General features: G+C 38.2%; 4 protein-coding genes across 5 annotated transcripts; 2 read left to right on the forward strand and 2 right to left on the reverse strand.

The window, feature by feature from the left end:
* Positions 503-6602, forward strand: LOC18787572 (serine/threonine-protein phosphatase 7 long form homolog). Of its 2 annotated transcripts, none has more exons than XM_007221120.2 (8): positions 503-691; positions 1633-1679; positions 1779-2390; positions 2502-2684; positions 2787-3108; positions 3244-3485; positions 4164-5587; positions 6241-6602. In XM_007221120.2, exons 2-7 carry the CDS (start codon positions 1635-1637, stop codon positions 5583-5585), a joined length of 2826 nt encoding a protein of 941 aa, XP_007221182.2. In that variant the 5' UTR covers positions 503-691; positions 1633-1634; the 3' UTR covers positions 5586-5587; positions 6241-6602. The 2 variants fall into 2 exon arrangements, with proteins under 2 accessions (XP_007221182.2, XP_020413173.1); XM_020557584.1 differs by lacking the exon at positions 503-691 and adding an exon at positions 720-914.
* Positions 7034-14329, reverse strand: LOC18784743 (ABC transporter C family member 10). The gene is made up of 13 exons (XM_007218824.2): positions 13924-14329; positions 13479-13568; positions 11163-13224; positions 10701-11021; positions 10532-10618; positions 9657-10241; positions 9405-9569; positions 8895-9189; positions 8474-8688; positions 8087-8392; positions 7919-7979; positions 7594-7833; positions 7034-7483 (listed from the first exon to the last, which is right to left on the reverse strand). Exons 3-13 carry the CDS (start codon positions 13209-13211, stop codon positions 7371-7373), a joined length of 4437 nt encoding a protein of 1478 aa, XP_007218886.2. The 5' UTR covers positions 13212-13224; positions 13479-13568; positions 13924-14329; the 3' UTR covers positions 7034-7370.
* LOC18785442 (hydroxyproline O-galactosyltransferase HPGT1) lies at positions 16824-20244 on the forward strand. Its single transcript, XM_007220948.2, has 12 exons — positions 16824-17372; positions 17498-17561; positions 17879-17928; positions 18045-18238; positions 18485-18548; positions 18650-18722; positions 18852-18975; positions 19054-19141; positions 19235-19285; positions 19371-19442; positions 19531-19643; positions 19782-20244. Exons 1-12 carry the CDS (start codon positions 17260-17262, stop codon positions 19802-19804), a joined length of 1029 nt encoding a protein of 342 aa, XP_007221010.1. The 5' UTR covers positions 16824-17259; the 3' UTR covers positions 19805-20244.
* LOC18787545 lies at positions 20395-22195 on the reverse strand. Its single transcript, XM_007218290.2, has 5 exons — positions 21831-22195; positions 21663-21715; positions 21238-21402; positions 20853-20954; positions 20395-20723 (listed from the first exon to the last, which is right to left on the reverse strand). The coding sequence occupies exons 1-5, from the start codon at positions 22057-22059 to the stop codon at positions 20589-20591; spliced, it is 684 nt and encodes a 227-aa protein (XP_007218352.1). The 5' UTR covers positions 22060-22195; the 3' UTR covers positions 20395-20588.

Genomic DNA, 22268 nt, shown 5'->3' on the forward strand with positions numbered 1-22268 from the left:
GTATTTATTCTATACAAGATAATTATAACAGGTAATAATAGTAAACACAGATAAAACTTAACAGCAGGAGATCACGTCAAGTCTGGATTAAGTTCATCAAGATAGTTGATGGCCCAGTCTAACATAATCAACTCTTGAAATAGTGCAAATTGTTTAACATCAAAGTCCCTAAAAATATTCCTAATTCATTACTCAGCCAGCAGTAAACATCATTAACTTTTTTTATATAAAGTAATTTTATAAGGGCCAATATTTTAAAATATTAAAAAAGACAACGGCCTTGAGGGTTCTCTACATAGCAAGTCATGTCCCGAGAAAATATATGACCTTTACAGGAAATTAAGATACCAAAAGCATGGTAACCGTCGATCCTGCTGACCGGTATGCAGAGTCAACGGCCTTGATTGAGTTCGGGTGAGTCGGGTAGCGTGAACCCGAACTGAACCTGCATGTCGACCCGCGGGTCGCGCATGACACGCATAGTGCCCGCTTCAAATGTTTTTTTTACCCCTTTGGTATGATCGATTAGAATCTCAAACCTCAAACCTCCTCCTCTCTGTCCATCGATCGAAAACCTCTGCAACTTCTCATCTCTCTTGATCAGAACCTATAAAACCTCTCATCTCTCTCGATCGAAACCTCTGAAAACCTCTCACCTCTACAGTTGCTGTCTCCTCTTTTCCGTCGCTGGGTAAGGATTTTGTGCTAGATTAGGGTTTCGATTGGGGTTTTTTACTAATTTTAGGGTTTTGATAGGGTTTTCTGCTAAATTGGGGTTTTGGATTTGAGTGGGTTTCTCCTAAATTAGAGGTCGGCTACATTAATTTGAGGGTTTAAGTAGGGTTTAAACAAGGTTTTTGGTTTCTGAATTTCATATTGATGGGGTTTTTTCTATTGTTGGTGCTGCTTTTGAGGTATAATTGAACTTTAATTATGTAATTAAATGTATATGTTGATTGTCTGTTAGAATTGATTGAGACTGCTAGGGTTTAGTGTTCTTTTCTGTGTTGGAATTGCTTACATGGTTTTCTGCTAGGATTGAGTTTAAATGCATGTGTTTTTTACTTGATTATATGGCTGCTGTTTTAATTAAACATGTCTAGTCTGATGGTTAGTTAGGATTTTTTATTTTTTGTTTTCTTGAATGATATATGTTTAAATGGCAGCTGCTTTAATGAAAAATGTTTAGTCTGGTGGTTGGTTAGGATTTTTTGAATGAAATATATTTTGCTTGCTGATTGATTTTGGGCTTATTAAGGCAGTTGAGGGGGCAGGTTTCATCGATTTTATCCATGAGCCTCAACCCAAATTCAAGATCCCTAATAGGGATCCTTCACATAGAGTAGACAAATTAAACATTGAGATCCGTCACATATAATTATACTAGCTATAATCTTTCTTGGTCTATTAAGGCTTTTGGGGCATGAGATTAAATTCATCCAAGCTTATGGAATATAACCCAATGTAATGTCATTAAGGTGTTTATACTCTGCTTATCAGTTTCCACTTTGACATAGTACATGTGATTGTACTTTGTTTTTGTGTTGTCTCTGAAATGGTACATAACATATTTAACACTTACGTTATTTACTCACCATCTGAAATTTGGGGTTTTCTTTAATTCTTTTGAAGATATGGAAGCTCTGGCTCTAGCTCCGGCCCCAGCTCTGGCCCCTCATGTAAGTAACTCATTGCCCATTTTATTTCAGATATTGCAAGGCTGGCCAGCAGTAGTATAACTAGACTAATATTTCTTCTTCTTCTTCTTTTTTTTATAGACTCCACATGAACCGTTGAACAATTTGATGCGTTGGCCAATAACTGAGGACCTTAGGGAGGCATTAACTAGGATAGGTTTAGGATTCTTTGAACGTTTTAAGTTCCAAATGAGGTTGGATTGTACCATGGTAAACGCTTTGCTACGACACTATGATCGTAATTTAAAGTGTTTTACCTTTAATGGTTATTCACTCTATTTTAGTTTAGTAGATGTCCTTCTCATCACCGGTATGCCGATTGACGGTAGACCGGTTATTGGCAGGATAGGGAAAACAGAAACTTTATTTTTGAATGCTTTTGGTATCGATCCTCCTCCAGCGTCTTTGGATGGAGGGAGGATTAGGCTTAGTTGGTTAAGAGAACACTATAGTAATAACCCAGTACGTCCAGATGAGGATGGGTGGGCACACTATCTTAGAGCCTATCTCATGTATGTCATTGGGTCATATATAATACCCGATGACTGCACTGGGTTAGTTTCTGCCCAGTATTTGGGGCTCTTGGACAATCTTCAGGAGGTTGGCAGCTATGCGTGGGGCGCAGCTGCATGGGCGAGCTTGTACAATTCTTTGGATCGAGGAATCGTAAACGGCTTGGCATACGCTCTCATGGTAAGTATTTGCATGATTCAATATCAAACAACACCATTCTCACTTTAACTAAACTTGGGTTTGATGTTTTAACTTCTCTACTTTCCTGATCTTCGTTTATTACTTGCCCAGGTTTTTGCTCTGGAGCATATAAAGCCACTACGCATAAAGCTGATAGGAGAGACAGTGGATCTCCCGATGGAGTGTCCATTAATGGTGCCGTGGTCCCACCTTCTCCATAAACGCTTGAATGGGAACACAGTTCCCAATTTTGGATCCTATATGGAAATTCTGGGGAACGCAACTGATGAAAATGTAAGTCTTTAAAAGACTTATTTAAATACAATTCTTATTTAAATGCAACCAAATTTTGGAGCTATAGTTCTTAATTAATTTATTTTGTATTTTCTATTGTAGTTCATACAGCAGCCTTATCAGAGGCTTAGCCATACTCTTCTAGGGGAGGGTTATGAGCGTTATGCCCTTCAGCTGGCTAAGGCATGTTCAGTCACTCTGTGCATCAATTATCACATAATCGTCCCTCACAAACCAAACAACTATGCTAGGCAATTAGGTTTTGAGAATATAGACCTAGATTCAATAGCAGAGCTTCCTGATGTGGTGGTTGAAGTAAGAAAGAAGGGGCCAAAGAAAGATTTAAATCTTGCTGACCACGGGCACTTTCCCCTGTACATTAATAGCTGGGTTGGCAGGTTTCCTTTGAGAGGGCCGCGGATAGGTAAGTGCATTCTGGTTTCTTTAATTTTTTTAATAATTCTGATTTTTTTAGCCGCACGGCTCTACATTTTCTTTTAATATTATTTTTTTAAAATTTCTGATTTTTTATTTATTTTTGTTTTCTGGTTACCTCCAGCTGGTTTAGTAGGTCCTCCATATGCTGTGGAATTGCCAGCGCATGACGTGCCTGTGCATGCCCTTCATGACGACCCACAACTGCCCCCGCATGATGAGCAACTGAAGTCCCTAAAACCTAAACCCAGGAAGAGAAGAAGGGAAGTTCTGCGACCTAGTTCTACTGCTGTCCCGTCAGCATCTCATCAGGCAGAGCCCTCCACCTTGCCTGCACCTGAACAGCTGACTTGTGTTGAGGAACCGGTTAGGCGTATATATAGTCTTGCCTTTTTTCTCATGCATCTCTCTTTTTAGACTTGCAATCATTAAGTTAGCTTAGCATGCCTTTTATTTGAATTTTGAAGTATATGAAATTTTTTTGTTCATGGATTTTGTTACAATACTTAAAAGAACATGAGGTTAATATAGTGGGATTAAATGAATTATTAGTTAAAAGATTGAGTGGCTTAGTTGATTGGAAAATGCTTTTTTGTTCATAATTCACTAGCTAAAAGAACGTAACAATAGAGTAAACCGGTTTTTAATAGATTAAATTAGTCACAACTTTGTGCATTCAAATGTGGATTAAAATGAAAATGGTCGGTGTGGTGAGACTAAACTGGGCATAGCATGCCTTTTTCTTATTTATTTCTCTTTTTAGGCTTGCGTCATTAAGTTAGCCTAGCATGCCTTTTATTTGAATTTTGAAGTATATGAAATTTTGTTGTGCATGGATTTTGTTACAACTTGTATGTAATGTATGTTGTATTTTTTTTTTTTCCTTTTTCTTTTTAGTGACATTGAATATTAATAAGGATGTAAATGTGCCAAATCATAAATGGCATACTGGGATTGTCATATAATGCTATTTTGAAATTATGTTACCCATACTGATTGTTGATGTGCCTAATCTTAATAAACAATATTTTGTTTTTATGTTAGGAGGGGTCACAAGTTGTTGACAGAGACACGTTTGAGAATGCTGATGCTGCAACATCTCCATCATGCAATCCTCCACTTCCGGCATCTCAAGATCAACAATCTGATGCAGCAACAGTAGAAGTTGCAGAAGCGGCAACACCACCAGTCTTCAATTCATCGCCTTCCATAGCTACCAACTTAGAATCTGAAAACAACCCATCATCACAGTTGCTTCAAACCCCAATTGGTTGGCCTCATGATGGCAAACTCACCCTCAACTGGGTCCAAAACCTCATGTCAGTCTTCGACTGGGCTTCTAGAAATCTTAAGCCGACTCAATTGCCAGACGTATTTCCTGTTGAGGTTTTTGATAGTTTGGTCATTTGTGCCTCCCAGATCCTCCAAAAAGAGGCCAATTGCGTCACCATTGACAACTTAGCCTCAGAATCCACAGTCGTCGTCGTCGGAGACCTTCACGGGCAGTTGCACGACCTTCTTTTCCTTCTCCGTGATGCTGGCCTTCCCTCAGAAAATCGATTCTTCGTCTTCAATGGAAATTATGTTGACAGAGGTGCTTGGGGTTTCGAAACTTTCCTAATTGTGTTAGCTTGGAAAGTGTTCATGCCAAAAAGGGTGTATCCTTTGCGTGGAAATCATGAATCAAAGTATTGCACTTCTATTTATGGTTTTGAGAAGGAAGTGTTGACAAAATATAGTGATAGAGGCAAGCATATGTATCGTAGATGTCTTGGGTGCTTTAAAAGTCTTCCTTTGGCTTCCCTCATTGGTAAACATGTGTACACTGCACATGGAGGTGTATTTCGCCACATCCCTGTGATCCCCAGGAAATCAAAGGGAATGAAGAGTCGTAGGATGGCTTTCAATCCTGAATCCAATTCATTATCTTTGGGATCTTTTGAAGAACTAAATAAGGCGAGAAGATCAGTTCTTGATCCTTCATGGGAGGGTTCCAACTTGATTCCCGGCGACGTGATGTGGTCAGATCCTTCAAGGACTCCGGGTCTTTCTTTTAATATCGAGAGAGGAATTGGTTTGACATGGGGTCCTGATTGCACTGATAATTTTCTCAAGAAATTTCAACTAAAGTTGATTATCAGATCGCATGAAGGCCCTGATGCACGAAAAAAGAGACCAAGTCTTGGTGGAATGGATGAAGGGTACACCGTCGATCACATTGTGGAGTCAGGAAAGCTGATCACTTTGTTTAGTGCTCCAGACTACCCACAATTTCAGGGGACAGAGGAGAGGTACAAAAATAAAGGGGCTTACATTATCTTGGAACCCCCTAATTTTGATGATCCTGTATTTCGTAGTTTCGAAGCAATTACTCCAAGACCAAAGGCAGATCCCTTTTACAATTTTGAAGATGTGACTGATGCTGATGAAGAGCTGGGCTTGGCATCAATGGTGACCAGTTCGTGAAGGTACATTATCACCTCTATACTTTTTAAATATATATATTTGTATAATATGTTTCCTTTGGAGTATATGTACCATTTCTTTTCTCTTCAATTGTTTTTAGTTTTTATATTGCTCTGGTTAAAAAAGATAATTTATCAACAGAATGTGACTGTGAAATGAAAAATAAATATATTGCTGTACCAAAAAAACTAGGCTCTGTATTGATGCCGTAATCATTGGAAGTTTGATTTTACACATCTAACCTAGAAACAGTGGCTTTCTAAAAAAGAATTATTAATAATAATAATAAAAGAAACAATGGAAATAGGTTACTATTAACCAGAGTAGTTAAGAATACAATCATCTGAAATTATACTAGCAGTGTGAGTGGCAATTGGGAAATGTGTGAACTTATTGGGATAATTTTGAAGTTCCTTAAGATGTCAGGTAAATGGATTATATGGACCATGTGGGTATAATTTGAAAGGGATGCAATTGGAGATGCGATATTACCTATAATCTGTTTGTGACATTTAAATTCTTATAGAGCAACCGTGAATGTGGTTTATCATAGCAAGATGAACTAGTTTCAATTTTTTATAATTCTTCAATGTCAATCATGTGAGGTGCGTTGTGCTCTGCTTTCAATATTAACCACTTATTACACGTTGAACAGGTTGAACTTGCTCACAAGTTTGAAGGACAGGAGCATTTTAAGAATGATGAACACCCACAGTTTTCGTTGATCCAGGCAGGGAAAAAGGAAGAAGAAAGAATCTTTTATTTCCTGGATCTTATTATTAGTATCACAACTTTTATTTCTTTTAATACATGCACAATTTTATGAATTTCAGAGGGAAGTTACAGCATGACCTTGGATGCTAAGCCTTGTCTGTTGACGAGAGGAAACAAATATTAAAACTGGTTTTGTAGGTGAATCGGTGCCTTTTGCAGCATATGCTGGTTTATTATTAGTTCACACTTCTTATTTCTGTTAATACATGCACAATTTTATGAATTTCGGAGGAAGTTACAGTATGACCTTGGATGCTAAGCCTTAGTCTGTTGACGAGAGGAAACAAATATCAAAACTGGTTTTGTCGGTGAACAGTATTGCAGCATATGCTGGCTTATTCATGCTATTCTTCATCCTTGGGAAATATTATTTTCCAGGGTATCGCTGTTCATAAACTGACATATTACTGCTATGAAAGTGTATAGCTCCACTTTCATCGACCTTCATCTCAACATCAACAAGGAGACACAGCTCCACATGTAATGCATAATTTGTGTTGCCACACATCCAATTTTACATACCTTTGTATATCCAGTGGCAACAGGTGTATGTACTATTGAGAAAAGATCAATTACACAGGACTAAGTGTCCAGTGAGATCCAGTGAGATCCAAATTTAACAGCTAATATTAATGCAAATGATTGCCGACCGTGATGAGAAAAAACAACCGACGGGATCTGAAAAATATAGTACTCGATACATATCACCATCATCTTTACTTTACACAGGACTAAGGTTGCTGCATGCCGACTGATAATGTGGACGATTTTATCAATTTTAATACCCCACCCAAATGTCATCACCCACCGAATCTTATAATAACTCTGTTTTGGCCTTTGCCTCCTTACTTTTCATGCTTTTCACTTTTTTTTTTCTTCTTTTTCACACACACACCCTGGCACAGCATAGAACACGATCTCCCAATCCTCGCATTGGCACTTCTTCGGACTAGCAGTTCCTGTAATGATTTACAACAGTCATGGCCGAAAAGCCAATACTGCTATATATATTCAATGGGATTCTGCAGACTGGATATGAGACCAGTATTCCTTGACAAGCTGCCCAAATAGTGAGCCTTCTCTTTTCATTAACTTCATTGGCTCATCATACTCCACTAGTTGTCCTGAAATAGACGAAACCATTTTCATTCAATGTTTCTCCGATATTTTTCCAACGATTATGATCGAACAAAACAACTGATATCTAGATGTGCATTTAACTAATGAAACTCACCATCACTAATGGCAAGAACCATTGTGCAATCCATCACAGTCGGTATCCTGTGAGCTACCGTAATCACGGTACAATCTGCAAATTCAGTCCGTATAGTTTTCTGTAGAATCATATCGGTGGCATTGTCGATCGATGCGGTTGCTTCATCAAGCACCAGTACCCGACTTCTCCTCAAAAGAGCACGCCCCAAACAGAACAATTGCCTTTGTCCCATGCTCCAGTTTGATCCATCATCTACAACTGCAAATCAGGTCATCAGTTGCTATCGCTGATCACAATTAACAGGGAAAAATTGCACATCACACACTGATATATCAAAACTTACCTAAGGAGTCTAAGCCACCTTTCTCCTGAACAGCATCTCGAAGCTGACACTTCCCAAGAACCTTCATAATGTACAGATAACTCTTTGCTTAGAGAAATTTGCAACCATACTTTCAACATTCAAAACCGAATATTACAGAAAACAAGCATTATAGGACTTGACTAGTACCTCCCATATTTCCTGGTCTGAATGTTGGGATAAGGGATCCAAATTGTATCTCACAGTCCCATTGAAGAGAGTAGGATCTTGAGGTATTATTCCAAAACGTGACCTCAGATCATGAAGTCCGATTGTAGAGATGTCAATGCCATCAACTATAATCTTCCCTCCAGCTGGCTCCACCAGACGAAACAGAGCACCAATGAGAGTCGACTTCCCACTGCCAGTTCGACCAACAATACCAATCTTGTGTCCTCCTTCAAAAATGCAACTGATCCCACGAAGAACAAGCGGTGTATCGGCCCTGTATCTGATCTGTTTTGATATCAAAAGTATCAGTCATCTACTTTAACTCTAACCTTGTTTAGTTATAACACAAAAGCTGCCAATATTTACCTGCAAATTTTGTATCTCCACTTTACCAAAAACTGGCCAGTTGGCTGGGGGACGGCTTCCTTCTACTATTACAGGGGCTTCGCTCGGTATATGGGTGTATTGATTTAGTCTTTCAACAGAAATGATATAATTTGCTATAGTGCACTGGTTCTGAATTGAATACATCAAGGACATGTTTAATGAAAGACCATATGAAAGTGCCATTCCAATGAATCCTGCAGTGACACAGTAAATTGTATAAGGCTCGTTTTGACAACACAAAAAATTGTACAAGGCTCCATAGCTTAAATTATGCTACAAATATAAATAATCTTTAGTGATTTTCGGTGCAACAAGAGGAGATGTCTAAAATACCAGAAGATAGCAACAATGACTTCTTTCCTCTTTAGCCAGGCAATTCCAGGAAAACTTAAAAACTTACCAGAGCTAAACGTTCCAGGAGGAAGCAAACACATGCATAGTGCTGCGGAAGAAAGAACTGCTGCACTGAGTATTTCTAACCGTTGGATCAACCATTCATTTGCCGCAAAACTGTGAAAAAAAGGACTAGCATTTGTGTCAATGAGGTCAAAATTCTTCGCCAAGAACCGCTCTTCTTCATTGAAAGCTCTTATTGTAATGGCTCCTGAGACAGACTCCGCTAGATGGTTTGCTACGTAGGACTTAGTTGTGCCATTGATCCGCATCAACTCTTTTCCAGTGGAAAAGTAGTATTTCTGAAAATAAAAAATGTTGCATTTAATCAAGTTATTTTCAAAAGAAAGCACATTTCTCTGCTCTTTCAATTTCATATTCAGATACTTCCTAAATTCCTAATAGATAGAAGTATAACCATTCTTAACATTAACATGTGAATTGCATCGTGTAGCCAGTTAAACGAATATAGTAGCTTCTGCCGTATAACATATAAAAGAACCTTGTATAGTATTACCTGTAGGCAAATTGCCAGATAGACCATTGGTATGGAGACAAACAGGACTTGCCAGGTAACAACAGCCAGTACTCCGAGATTGGAATAAGCATTTATGGTAGCCCCACAAGCAAAGACCAGGCTGAATGGAATATCAAGGTCTATGATACTCAGATCAGATGAAACCTATTCAAGAAAAATGTAATACATAAATTTATTAGTTCCTTGAGTTCCTCCTAAGCTGTACCCAAACTTTCTGTTTGAAATGCATACCCGACTAAGTATCCTTCCCAGAGGTGTTGAGTCATAAAACGACATAGGCGCACGAAAAAGGGAATTTAGTAGCTGTGAGAATAAAGACTGAGATGCCTCAAGACCCAGAACAACTGTTATAAGAGATCTGAACAGTAAAATAAATGTTGCAGAAAATCCAATCAACAAGTAAACCATGATCAATCGCAATGTGCTAACATCGGGATTATCCACATTAGCAGCCATCCACGAGTTCTGTACAATCTGACTAATAACAAAAATAAGGTGTAAAAGAACTGCTGTTGAGAAGTACAAGAACCCATTTTTCTGTTTCAGATACTGTATGAATGGCTTCAACCCTATGTCTCCCGTTTCTCTCTCTTCTTGTTTAATCAATTGGTCACCCTTAGATGATTTAAGTTGCTTTTCTACATATGTCTTCTTAATCTCTCTGGACGATATTCCATTTTGGGCAGAAGTGGCATCTGCAACCCTGTCAGAACCGGCAGTTTCTTTGTGTGCATTGACAAGGTCCTGAAATTCTTGGCTTGAGTCCAATAGATGGTGATAAGGAGCTGCATGTAGGATTTCCCCATCAAGCATCAACTGTCAACAAAATTGAACTTGATGTTATTATGCAGGAGTAACAGCTTGTGCTAAGTGACTAACTAGTCATATATACAGAGCTGAAACACAACGCATGATAAAATAACTACAACCCTCGTAGGTTGAATGAAAATGGGTTTTCTTTTTTGCTACAATCACAACGTGCAATTGGCTGAAGGGAGAGTAGAATAGGAAATGGCTAGCCCCTGCCGATTAATAGATTTGAAATAAATTGATTTATGGAAAGAAATAAAAGAAAAATGGAGAAATAGAGTTAATGGTAGACTAACCAAAACAGAATCAAATGCAGGCAGGAAATCAACTTGATGGGTCACAAGTAAGACAGTCTTCCCTGAAAGTGCTTCCATAACATATTCCTGCCAACGTACAAATTAGCTTTCACTAAAAGCCAGAAGTTAATAAAGAAGGGCACTGCCCATGTTAGGAAAGTGTATTTACATTGAATAAGTTTGTAGCAGTATGTGCATCAACTGCACTGAATGGATCATCCAAGAGATATATATCAGCATTCTGATAGAGAGCCCGGGCAAGCTGAATTCGCTGCTTCTGACCACCACTCAGATTGACCCCTCTCTCCCCTATTTCAGTGAGGTCACCATAAGGAAGCAGCTCCAGATCCTTTACAAGTGAACATCTCTCAAGTGTCTCTCGGTATCTTTCACTATCCATAGCAGAACCAAACAAAATATTTTCTTGTATCGTCCCTGTTTGGATCCATGCTGTTTGAGAAACATAAGCAATGGTCCCAAAAACTTGAATCTGAAAGTCATAAAGATAACTTAATGATGATAATTTTAGAAATCCTGTGGGACTTAAAGTGCAAGTAATATCTGTTGAGAGAGTTCTGACAAAGTATAACTGTATTTTCTAGTTATCAAGGGAAAAAAAATAGCAACTTACACTTCCTTGAACATTTGGAATTTCTCCCAGAATTGCAGCTAGAAGGCTTGATTTTCCGGAGCCGACTTCTCCACATATAGCAACCTTTTCACCAGGCCTAACCTCTAAGTTTATATTTCTCAGGGTGGGCTTTGATATATTATCCTCCCATGAAAAATTAGCTGACTTGATAAGAATGGAGTGGGCTACATTCTCCATGTTGCATTTCCGGACATTTGCAGTCTGCAGTTCTGGTGCCTCTAGGAATTTTATAATGCGTTCAAATGCAACCTTGGCTTGAATGACAACCCCAATGACCTCAGGAATAGATCTAATGGGGTCCTGAACAAGGCGTAAAGTTGCCACGAAAGTGAAAACATTATTTGCATGCAACGGAACCTTGAGAAAATAACATGCTCCAAATGTAGCAGCAGAGACCAAAACAGGGGATGACCAAAAGAGGTAGGAATTATACGCTTTTCTTAACTGCACTGCCGATAACCATTTGTACTCCGCCTTCCTTAACTTTTCTATCGCATTCTTGAAATGGGTCTCCCATGCATATAGTTTTAACACCTTCATATTCACGAGAGCCTCAGAACTAGCCTTTAGCCTTTCATCTTGTGCCTCCATTAGCTTACTCTGAAACTTATGTTGTAATTTGGCAAGTGGAGCATTGCAAACCACAGTCAAAACTATCACCACCAACGCTGCCAATGTAGCTAGGCCAACAGCACGGAAAAGAATTACCAATGCAAGACAGAGCTGGAGGCTAGTGGTCCAAGTCTGATGGAACCAAAATGGGAATTCTCCAATCCTATAAGCATCCACTGTAACATAATTCATTATCTCACCACCTGAGTGTATTAACTTAGCAGCATTAGATAATCTTAATTGCTTCTTGTAAATGGCTGATGTGAGCAAAGACTTAACTTTCAAACCAATAAGCCTGGATCGTAAGTACCACTGCCTTTGTGACAAGGATTCAATTGTCTTTGAAAGGAAAAGTGTAATGGCTAACACATAACCTTCGTATCTGAAACTTTCATTTCCTTCAGCAACCAGAATGAAGGCATTTAGAAGCATAGGACCAGCAGAGACAGTGAGTACCTTTAGCAAAGCAAAGAAGCCAGACAAGAGAATCTCTTTCCAGTGGCATATGATTACTGTCTTTAGTACTGAAGGTTGGGAAGATGGTTGAATTTGTTTCTCTTTGTTTAGTTGCTCCAAGAACTGCAAATAACAACTTTCTGCTCGATCTTCCTCACGCAACTTGGGTATATCTTCTTCCTCTAGAGTTTTCTCCCTACCCTTTGTCATCAATGAATTTAGCCACCAAATTGAGGCTTTACTGAAAAATCCAGCTTTGCTAAATGGGGTAACATGAGCACTTTTACTGATGTCATTGGACTCGCCATTCAGAGGCGTATAAAGGCCATTTCCATTGATGCCCTCATCACCATCTTCATATGGATGCCCCTTATAAACACATAACAACAACAATGTTGCTCCTGGAAAAGACAGGACATCCAATACGGTCTTCACTGATAACTCTTTTCTGAAAATGGCAGCAAAAAGCGATAGAGCACAGACAATTGCAGAAAAAAAGAATGCAAGGATAGACAATAGTCTTGCCGGTTGTCTTGGAAGTTGTTTTCCCCGGATGCTTACAGTCAAACCCACAAACAACCATGTGAGCCCTTGAAACAAAGCAAGTAGCCACCAATTCAAAGGCAAAGCGGTATGTGTATTCCTCAGCTTCTCTTCCAGAATCCAGATTCCCAAGCCCAAGTACACAATTCCAAGACAGCCATTAGCAAGGGCAGAGACTATTTGCAAACCCGAAAGGCCTCGAAATCGGGGTGGAATGTGACCTGTTTTTGATGAGGACTTGTGAAACATATTGAACAAGAGCGCAACTAGAAGCAAAATGTCAAACCCAATTATCAACACATGATTGGTGCATGAAGAAGGATGAATCATAGACTCAAGATTGGAAGTGCATGGCTTTCCAGCTGTGCCTGAAGGACCAGATTCCCCACAAAATACAGTCCACAAATCCTCCATCATGCTTAAATTTACTCTGTAAGGTATACAATGCAAGAAGATATAATAAGAAACCTTGTCTAACCAGCTTAAAAACAATAAGATAATTAATAAAATTTTGATGGAAAAATGAAAACTCAAACAAGACATCAATGCAGTACTTCCAATTCACAGATGAAACATAAAGCCAAAAGCATCAGAGACATTATTAACAAAGCTAAGTACGTAATGGGCACATAGTGATTGCCCCATACAACATAATTAGTTCACAATTAAGATTAAAGGGCATACCTGAAAATGGCCCAAGAACTGGACGCCCCCTTCCTCCTCTTAGGCCTAAGCTAGTTAGGCAAAATAGTTCACACAAAGAAAATGGTCCACCTACAAAACAACCAAACAATTCGTCACTGAGCTGTCTAAGCTCGAAAGTTAAGAAATTCAACCGTAGTGATACTGCATTCGTCAGCTTCTGTATGAAACTACGAACGTGGGAGAAAAAACAGAAACGTGCATTCTGGTTACGTGAAGCATTTGGTTAAGATCCGTTCGGCATTGAAATAATAAAAGAAAACAATCTCGTTTTTGTTTTGTGCTCATTCTTGACAAATAATTTACAGCGACCACAAAGTTAAACAATGAAAGAAGAAAACAGAGGCAACATTCAAAGACCAATCAAACAACTTCCCATATAATAGTATAAGAAAAATAATAATTAATAATGAGGGGTTGGACTAACCTGGAAACCCACGAAACCCGATGTCTTCAATGTCCTTTGGCAAACCCAGAATTTAATTTCTTTACTTTTTTAAGACGAAGGGTTGAAAGTTGAGAATGGTTGAGTTTTTGGTTTCTTGAAAACAAAATGCGCTCTCTGATAGGTAAATGGGCTACAAGTGCGGCCCCGTACGGTGTGTTAAAGACTGAGAGAGACAAAGATGGACTGAATGCTTTGCTATTGCTGGTTTTTATGTGTGTGTGTGTGTGAGAGAGAGAGAGAGAGACGTCATTATATGTCGGAGTCGGATATCGTCATGGCTCACGTCTCGACTCTCCAACATTTACAGAGGGAAACAGACAGGTGGTTTTTGGTCGTCGTCTCTTTAAAATGTGCGGGCTTTGTGCCTTCGTCCGTTTCCTTCTCTCTGATTCTATAATAATATTTAAGACCTTCAGCCTAGCGGCTGCCCATATTTTAATAAAATGTTGCTTCAAATGAAAACAAAATAAGTCACCTTATATACATATATAGTATACGATCATATCAGAGAAATACAACGTATCAAACCAACTTTAGATAATATCTTAGTAAATTTAGGTTTTACCCATAAAAAAACTTTCACTTTTGGAAAAAGCCAAAGCTTTTTCAAAAAAGACAGAAAAACCTCTCAACTTTCAAACCAAAGACATGCAAATGTAAAAGATTCCTTAGGAAATCAAAAAATAAATAAGGGCAATTTTGTCCATTTCGGATTCTTTTAAAATTTTTCTCTCTCCTTTGGGCTTTTCCAGAAATAACAATTATATTTTTAAGGCTTATTTATTTGATGGAACACGTGTTAAGATTTATTCCAATAATATTTGAAGTGATATAGATAATAGATGTGTGGTCATTGTATTCCAATAATATTTTTTTCCAGTTATGTATATGCATTATTCTTTCAAGCTAGCAATCACAATAAGTTGACCTGCAGATATATAATTTTAGTATGCATGCATTATTATATCAATATAGCAACCAGCAAACAGTTGACCTGTGGTTGGGAATTTGAGTTATGAACCCGAGCTACCAAAGTGTGGCCAGAAACTGAGATAATATGGAAATTGAAGGAGGTGGACAGGCATTTATTTCCACCGCCCAAAATAATGCTTCTGCAGAAACAGCAAAACCTACTGAACTGCTACAATCAAACCAATCACATAGCTTCAGACAGAAAGCAACTTTTCTTTTTTTTCTTTTTTTTGTGAACTCTTCTTTTCTCCAGTGAGAGTGAGTAGGGATCTCAACCTCTACATTTAACATTCATGTAATATATTAATAGCAAGCTTTCAGGTTTCCTTATATTATTGGTCATAATTATTTTGTTTTGGGTGGTGGACTACATATAACATTGATATATATATGGCAACGTGCATTCATTGTTTTTGTTTGTACTGGATTTTACTTACTTACCAAATAAAGATTGGACTTTTAGATACGCATCACCATCATCTTTATCATCATTTTCCATTGCTGAATCACATGGACGAGTTTAGAAAATGCATCTCTCTTATCTTTATGCGACAATTTGAAGACTAAAAATCATCACCATCTAATCTTTGTTCTTACTTTTCTTTTTTTCTCTGTGGCTCTGGGCCAACAAAAGCAATGGTAGAGTCCCTTTGGCACGATTAAATTGGCGTTTTGCCTTTGTGGCTTGCACTATAATTATAAGTTGCACTAACTAATCCACTCATTATTATTAGTCAATTATGGACAACCCAAACAAAAAACGTATATTAATATTATAGTCAATTACTGGGTAAATGACAAAGAAGAAGTTACGTAAACATTTAGGAAGTTGCATGTTCATCCAAAAACAAGTTACGTACATTTATCTATAGCTTTATGAGAGACATGCTTATGTTGTGAGTTCAATAATGTCGCATTGCATTGTGAATATTTAAAAGATTAGTTCATGTGAGAATATAAAAGTAAAAATATTCTATATTAATTAAAAAAATTAAACAACCTAGTAAGAATTTATAAGAAGTTAAACTACTCTTTTATTATCAATTAATTTTGAGACGGAAACTCAACTTTCTTCAATCTTTTGAATACATCAATAATAAATAGAATAAAAAAGATGCGTGCATGGAAATTCAATAATATTGTGAATCTGATGTTCTGTCTACTACACTAGTATATATTCCAAACAAAGCACAAGATCCAATGCTTATGAGAAAGAGATAGTGATGGTCAGGTGGCTGGGCGCATGCGGTTCAGCGTGGTTGGAAAAAAATTTTGATGACTCTAAGCTCACTATTGACTCTGTGCGTCTACAACATGTTAATTCATGATGTATGGCACTTGAGCTCCTTTTGCGATTCCATCAAGATAAGACATGTTTTCAGAGAATAAATTTCTTGGTTGATGCCTTAGCCAACTTAGGTCATGGGTTGTCCCTTTCCTACGCGGAAAGTTGGACTTCCTTTACATATAGTGCATGTTTTCTTTTCTGACCTCATTGAGTATGTGTGTCCGAGAATTTTCGGGTTGTAATGTCTATTTTTTGCGGAAAAAAAAGAAACTTGGGCAACGATCAACCAGAAATTAAAATAATCATATCGGCTTGGGCTGCGTTGCCGTGAAGTTCTTTTTTTCGGTCGAAGTAGGCCCAATAACATTATACAACTATAAAATCCCGCATTTGCATGGAGCTCAAGAGATAGGATAGGACTATATGTAGGCTCAAACAAAAGAACCTCTCTCCGCTCTGAAAATAGCCATGTTGGGCCTTGGGGTTGAACCATCACGGATCCAGGTGTCCATCAGTAAAAGGCTTAGTAACATTCAAAATTTCCGAAAATATCCTTAATTAAATAATGATCTCAAAAAATAAAATGAAATATAAAGTAGAAGGCTGAATGTGACATTCATTATCGATTGTAATGTATGCAAGTATGCATTCGGAAAAGAAATTAGAAAAGGTTGCAACTTTAGGCGGTGGCGCTGAAACCCAAACACTAAAGTCATATCGTCCGCAACCACCACAACACTCACTTCATACCGAAGCAACATACCCACCATTCTCACAATCTGAATCCATCAGCTAAACAGGGAAGAACTGCTAAAAAAGGAAGACAAATAAAAACAGTATATGATTTTTCTTTTTCTGACATTAAAAAATCTAGACTGGGGTCAAATTGCAGATCTGTTTCGGGCAATGTAAGCCAACCCAAATCCATCGTTTTCACCGAGCTCATAGAACAGCCAATATATACTCTATGCTTACTGTTCTATCAACTGAAAACTGTCAACCTTGCGCCGTTGTGCACTCAAATTGGAAACAGATTGAGACCACAATCAATCACAATGGTAGACAAAATGCAGGGCAGGGCATCGAGTGCTCGTGTTTTCCGATCCCGGATTCCGACGCTCTTGGTCTCCATGTTCGCCACCTTCGCTTCCATCTATGTGGCTGGCCGGTTTGCTCTCTTCTCTCTTCTCTTCTCTTTTGCACCTCATTTGATTTTGCAGAAAATTCGACCCATATGATTCCCTCCCTTTTTCTTTGATCTGGGGACTTTCTGATATTAATTTTGGGATGTAGGCTGTGGCAGGATTCGGAGAACAGGGTTTATTTGATCAAAGAACTCGATAGGATTATTGGGCAGGTGGGTATGTCTTAGTTTTGTATTTAAGATTGAAATTTCGGTTCTTTTCTTTTTCTCTTTTCCCAATTGATTCAGGCATGTGGGCAAATTTGGTTTTTGAGTCAAAATTCACATTTGACTTGAGGCAACACCAGTTTGAACTATTATTGCCTAACACCAACCGCAATCCATATGGATGATTTTTTCTTATTTCGCCAATATGAAGTGCCTTTCTATACTTGTTCGAACTCAGATGTATACTTGTATAGCTAGTTGAACTACTCAGGAGGACTAATTGAGTTTACCACTGGAAACTGTTTTTTGTGTGATTTTTATAGGGGCGATCTGTCATATCAGTGGATGATACATTGAAGATCATAGCCTGCAGGTAAGATGTAGTCATTTGTTATCTGGTTTAATTGAAGATTTCTGATGGAATTTTTTATTTATGATTCTTAGTTTACATATGAATCTATGGTTCTGATGTGGGCTTTCGGTTGCTAGGGAACAGCATAAGAAACTATCAGCTCTTGAGATGGAGTTGGCTGGAGCTAGACAGGAGGGTTTTACTTCAATGCGCTCCACAGAGATTAATGGAACTGATTATAAGAGAAGGCCACTAGTGGTGATTGGAATTTTTACAACCTTTGGTCGCAAAAACAATAGAGATGCAATTCGTAAGGCGTGGATGGGAACAGGTAATGCACTAATCTTTCTTTGGGCTCAACTATTTTCTGTTTTTGTTACAGTTAAATTTATTTTTCTTTTTAATGTGGCACACATATGATTTGGTCTTGTATATAAATTCTTGAATGATAAGTTGATAACAGATCATGTGGAATGTTGTGCAATGTTCCTGTTCAATGTTTTAGTTCTAGTAAGCGCATTGAAGGTTATCATTTTTTGTTTTGGAGGTTTTTTAAAATTTGCATGTTAATTTACAGGTGCTGCCTTGAAAAAAATGGAGAATGAAAAGGGAATAATCGCACGATTTGTAATTGGAAGAAGGTTTACTTTTCATTGTTTTTCTTTAATTCTGTAATGCTCCATGCCAAACATACAATGATAGTTGGTTAGAGCCCTTCATCGGATGATATGTTGTCCTGCAGTGCAAATCATGGGGATAGTTTGGACAGAGCCATTGACAATGAAAACAGGCAGACTAAGGACTTCATTATTCTTGTACGTTTTACTGGTCACTGAATGAAGTAACTTCCTTTAATTTGGTGTACATGCATGCTTGCATGTGCGTTTGGCATATGGAGATGTTAGCTTCAGTATTGTGATTATTTCCACTCCCATTGTTGGCAGGATACCCATTTAGAGGCACCTGAAGAGTTCCCAAAGAAGGCTAAACTGTTCTTCGCTCATGCTGCTGAAGAATGGAATGCTGAGTTTTACTCCAAAGTCAATGATGATGTTTATGTAAATATTGGTTAGTATTAACATTTATTAGATGGACTCATTTTTCAGTTTGCATTTGTATGCTTATCCTTTTTTCATTTCTGGCCAGATGCTCTAGGAGCTACACTCGCAACTCATTTAGACAAACCTCGTGTTTATATGGGGTGCATGAAATCGGGCGAAGTTTTCTCTGAGCCGTGAGTATATGTAACGTGTTAACAAGATAAAAGGTAAATGTGAATTGAAAGATCACCTAATGTCTCATATTTGTGCTCGCTGGTCTTTTTCAGGAGCCAAAAATGGTATGAACCAGAATGGTGGAAGTTTGGCGATAAAAAATCGTAAGTGTCACTACAACGTATTTCAGCATGCAACTTATTTCAAGCTCCCCCTTTAAACTGAAAACCAAGTTTCTGCATCCAACAGATATTTCCGCCACGCTTCAGGTGAGATGTACGTCATATCTCAAGCTTTGGCCAAATTTGTTTCAATCAATAGGTGAGTTTCTTCTCCGATGAACTGGTTCCATCATTTGCACCATCACTATGCAGAGCAATGACTGAATTTTGTTGAATTGACTCTGCAGAGGTATACTCCGTACCTATGCGCATGATGATATCAGTGTCGGGTCTTGGTTTATTGGGATTGATGTTAAACATGTGGATGAAGCCAAATTTTGCTGCTCTTCTTGGACGGGAGGTCTCTCTCTCTCTCTCCCTCTCTGACTTACTCTCTCACACACACACACACAACCACATCAGAATTTATGAGCCCGCTTACAATTCATTTTATTACCTCCCCAAGGTGATTTGTTAACATAAACCTTTGTTCTCTCAGGAGCTATTTGTGCGGGTGTTTGATTCGATTTGCTTTTGAGGTCGTGTGCGAAAATATCAACCAGAGGCAGAGAGAAGGTCTGAGAGATATTTTCGCATCCCTTAGTGATGTTTCCAGCCTGCATGATGTGGAAGAGATTGGAGGAAAAATCCTAGCTCAAATTGATAGTTGATTCTGGGCGTCTTGCCCATCAGATGAAATGGGACACTGCAGATGGGGAAGATGGGATTTCGACAAATCATGCTTAGAAGAACCGAGCTGTATAGATTTCAATTATACAAATTCGGAAAGAATAATATAGGGCGTTCGTTAGCATGCTTTTCTTGTCCTTGGGTTATCATTCTTTATTCAAAGAAATAGAAATTTGTGTTTTTTTTTTATCGATTAATAATACCACATAACTTTGGAAAAGTTTCTCATCTCTAGAATGATAATCAAAGATGGTTGGTTGTATTCTTATTCAGTTGAATTCGTAAGCTATTCTTGTTCTCTTTGGCCAAGTTCCTTGGCAGCGTTGAAAAATCATAAATCTTATTTGATGATTACCATTAATTTGACAAGGAAATTGACCGATTTATAAATATAAAATGCTGTGCGTTTCCAATTATTGATATTTAACTCAAACATAAGCAACATAATATGAAAAGCTCTGACCAAATTACAATTATCACCATATGTAAAGCCAAAAACAATAATTTTTTTACAATCAGTGTAGGAAAGCCAAAAAATCTGAAACCTAACTTTCGCAAGAAAGATAGCATCACACTATTATAAGGGTAAATACAAGAATAATGTTTCATGAATGTCTCATGATGAACTGTTGAGAAAATGTGCCACTGCCTTGTCCGTGTCATTTTCATACATGATTAGGGCTTCGGCAACATCGTTTGATGCAAATCCCATCTCTCGAAGTTGGGTGAATGATTTGGCAAATTCTCGAACCTAGAAGACAGAAATAAAAACAGTCTTGCACTTAAACAGCTAAATTTGAGATCATAACTACCAGCACCCTCTGAACTTGCTATAGTTAATCAAGCTTAATGCGTATAGACAGAGAGCTCAAGAAAGCACCTTAGTAGGATTGTCTCCATAATTTGCTACGGCAAGAGGAACTGCTTCTCGGCTGAGACCTGAAGCAATGTATTTGCTGACAATGGGATCTGCAACAGAACCCTGCAATAACAATAATATGCACAAAGGTAATTTCAACAAATCCAGCCAAGAAACATCATTCTCAACTGAAACGATAAAGAATTCAAAAACAACTTTGTAATAGTGGCCTTTTTGTATATTAATGACAGATTTGACACACGGAAAAACTATTTCTATAAGTAATTCATGTTTGATTTGCATTCATTTACAAGACTTGCACAATGAATTGATGAAGAACGTAAAAGTCACCAGCTACATTTACAAAAAAAGAGAACTATCAAATGTGAAAGAGAAAATGACATACGGATGAAGATGGTGATTCCACAGGCCTTTGGGGAGGGTTTTCCAGCCCAAGCTTGGCCCAATTCTGAGTTTCCTTTTCTAATTCAGCCAAGACTTTCCTCTCAAAATCAAAATCGAATTGGAAACTGCTGCGGGGTATATCTCCAACTTGAAATGAAAAAGTAGGCTGAAAAAGAGCAATCAAGGCCAAACCCAATTTTATCAGATAATATCTTTTGGAAACACAAAGTTCGATCTTCAAGAAAACGTTCACTGACTGAAATTTCCCAATTCTACATAATTGCATTCAGAACGCAGCTCAGAAATTTGCCCAATAAGCAATAACCATGAACATGAGGCAGAAATGCATTGATATAACTTTCTAAAAAGAAAGATTGAATCTTTTACAGTTTACATGACAAACAACAATTAAAGCGCCAAGCTTACCGGAGGAGTGATCCGATACTCTGGTTTTATAGTAACTCGAATGCCCAATCCGGCTGAAATTTTTAGCAACAGAAAAGCAACGATAAGATGCCACAATTAAAAAAAACCCTAAGCAAACATTTCGATCAGTTTGGGGAAAATTGGATCATGGGTTGGCTTACAACTTACAAGAAGAAGAAGAGGAAGGAGTTGTGGTTTGGTGGTGGGGAAGGGGACGGCCTGAGTGAGCGTACGGAGGAGGAGCCGCCGTTTGCCCCTGTTGACCCACCCGAGGGTACATAGACGACGACGATGGAGGTCCGTACATCGGATGACTAGACGGCGCTGATGACGTGGCAGGACGGTAGACATGAGAGTCGTATGGCGAACCGGACCTGGTCCTGTAATCGTAGTCCATTATCGCCAAGATATCACAGATTCAATTCACAGAGGAGAGAGAAAGTGAAGTTCTTTCTTTTCTTTTTTTGGGTCAAGAGAAAGTGAAGTTCTTGTTTGAGAAGAAAGAGAAGAAAGCTCTTGCTTGCGCGTTTTATTACGCGGGGGCTACCAACGACATTTCCATTCGGATTTTACTTGAAGCAATCAATGTTTCCAACGACACGTCGT

The sequence above is a fragment of the Prunus persica genome, chromosome G2, assembly GCF_000346465.2.
Source record: "Prunus persica cultivar Lovell chromosome G2, Prunus_persica_NCBIv2, whole genome shotgun sequence".
Classification (NCBI taxonomy): Eukaryota; Viridiplantae; Streptophyta; class Magnoliopsida; order Rosales; family Rosaceae; genus Prunus; species Prunus persica.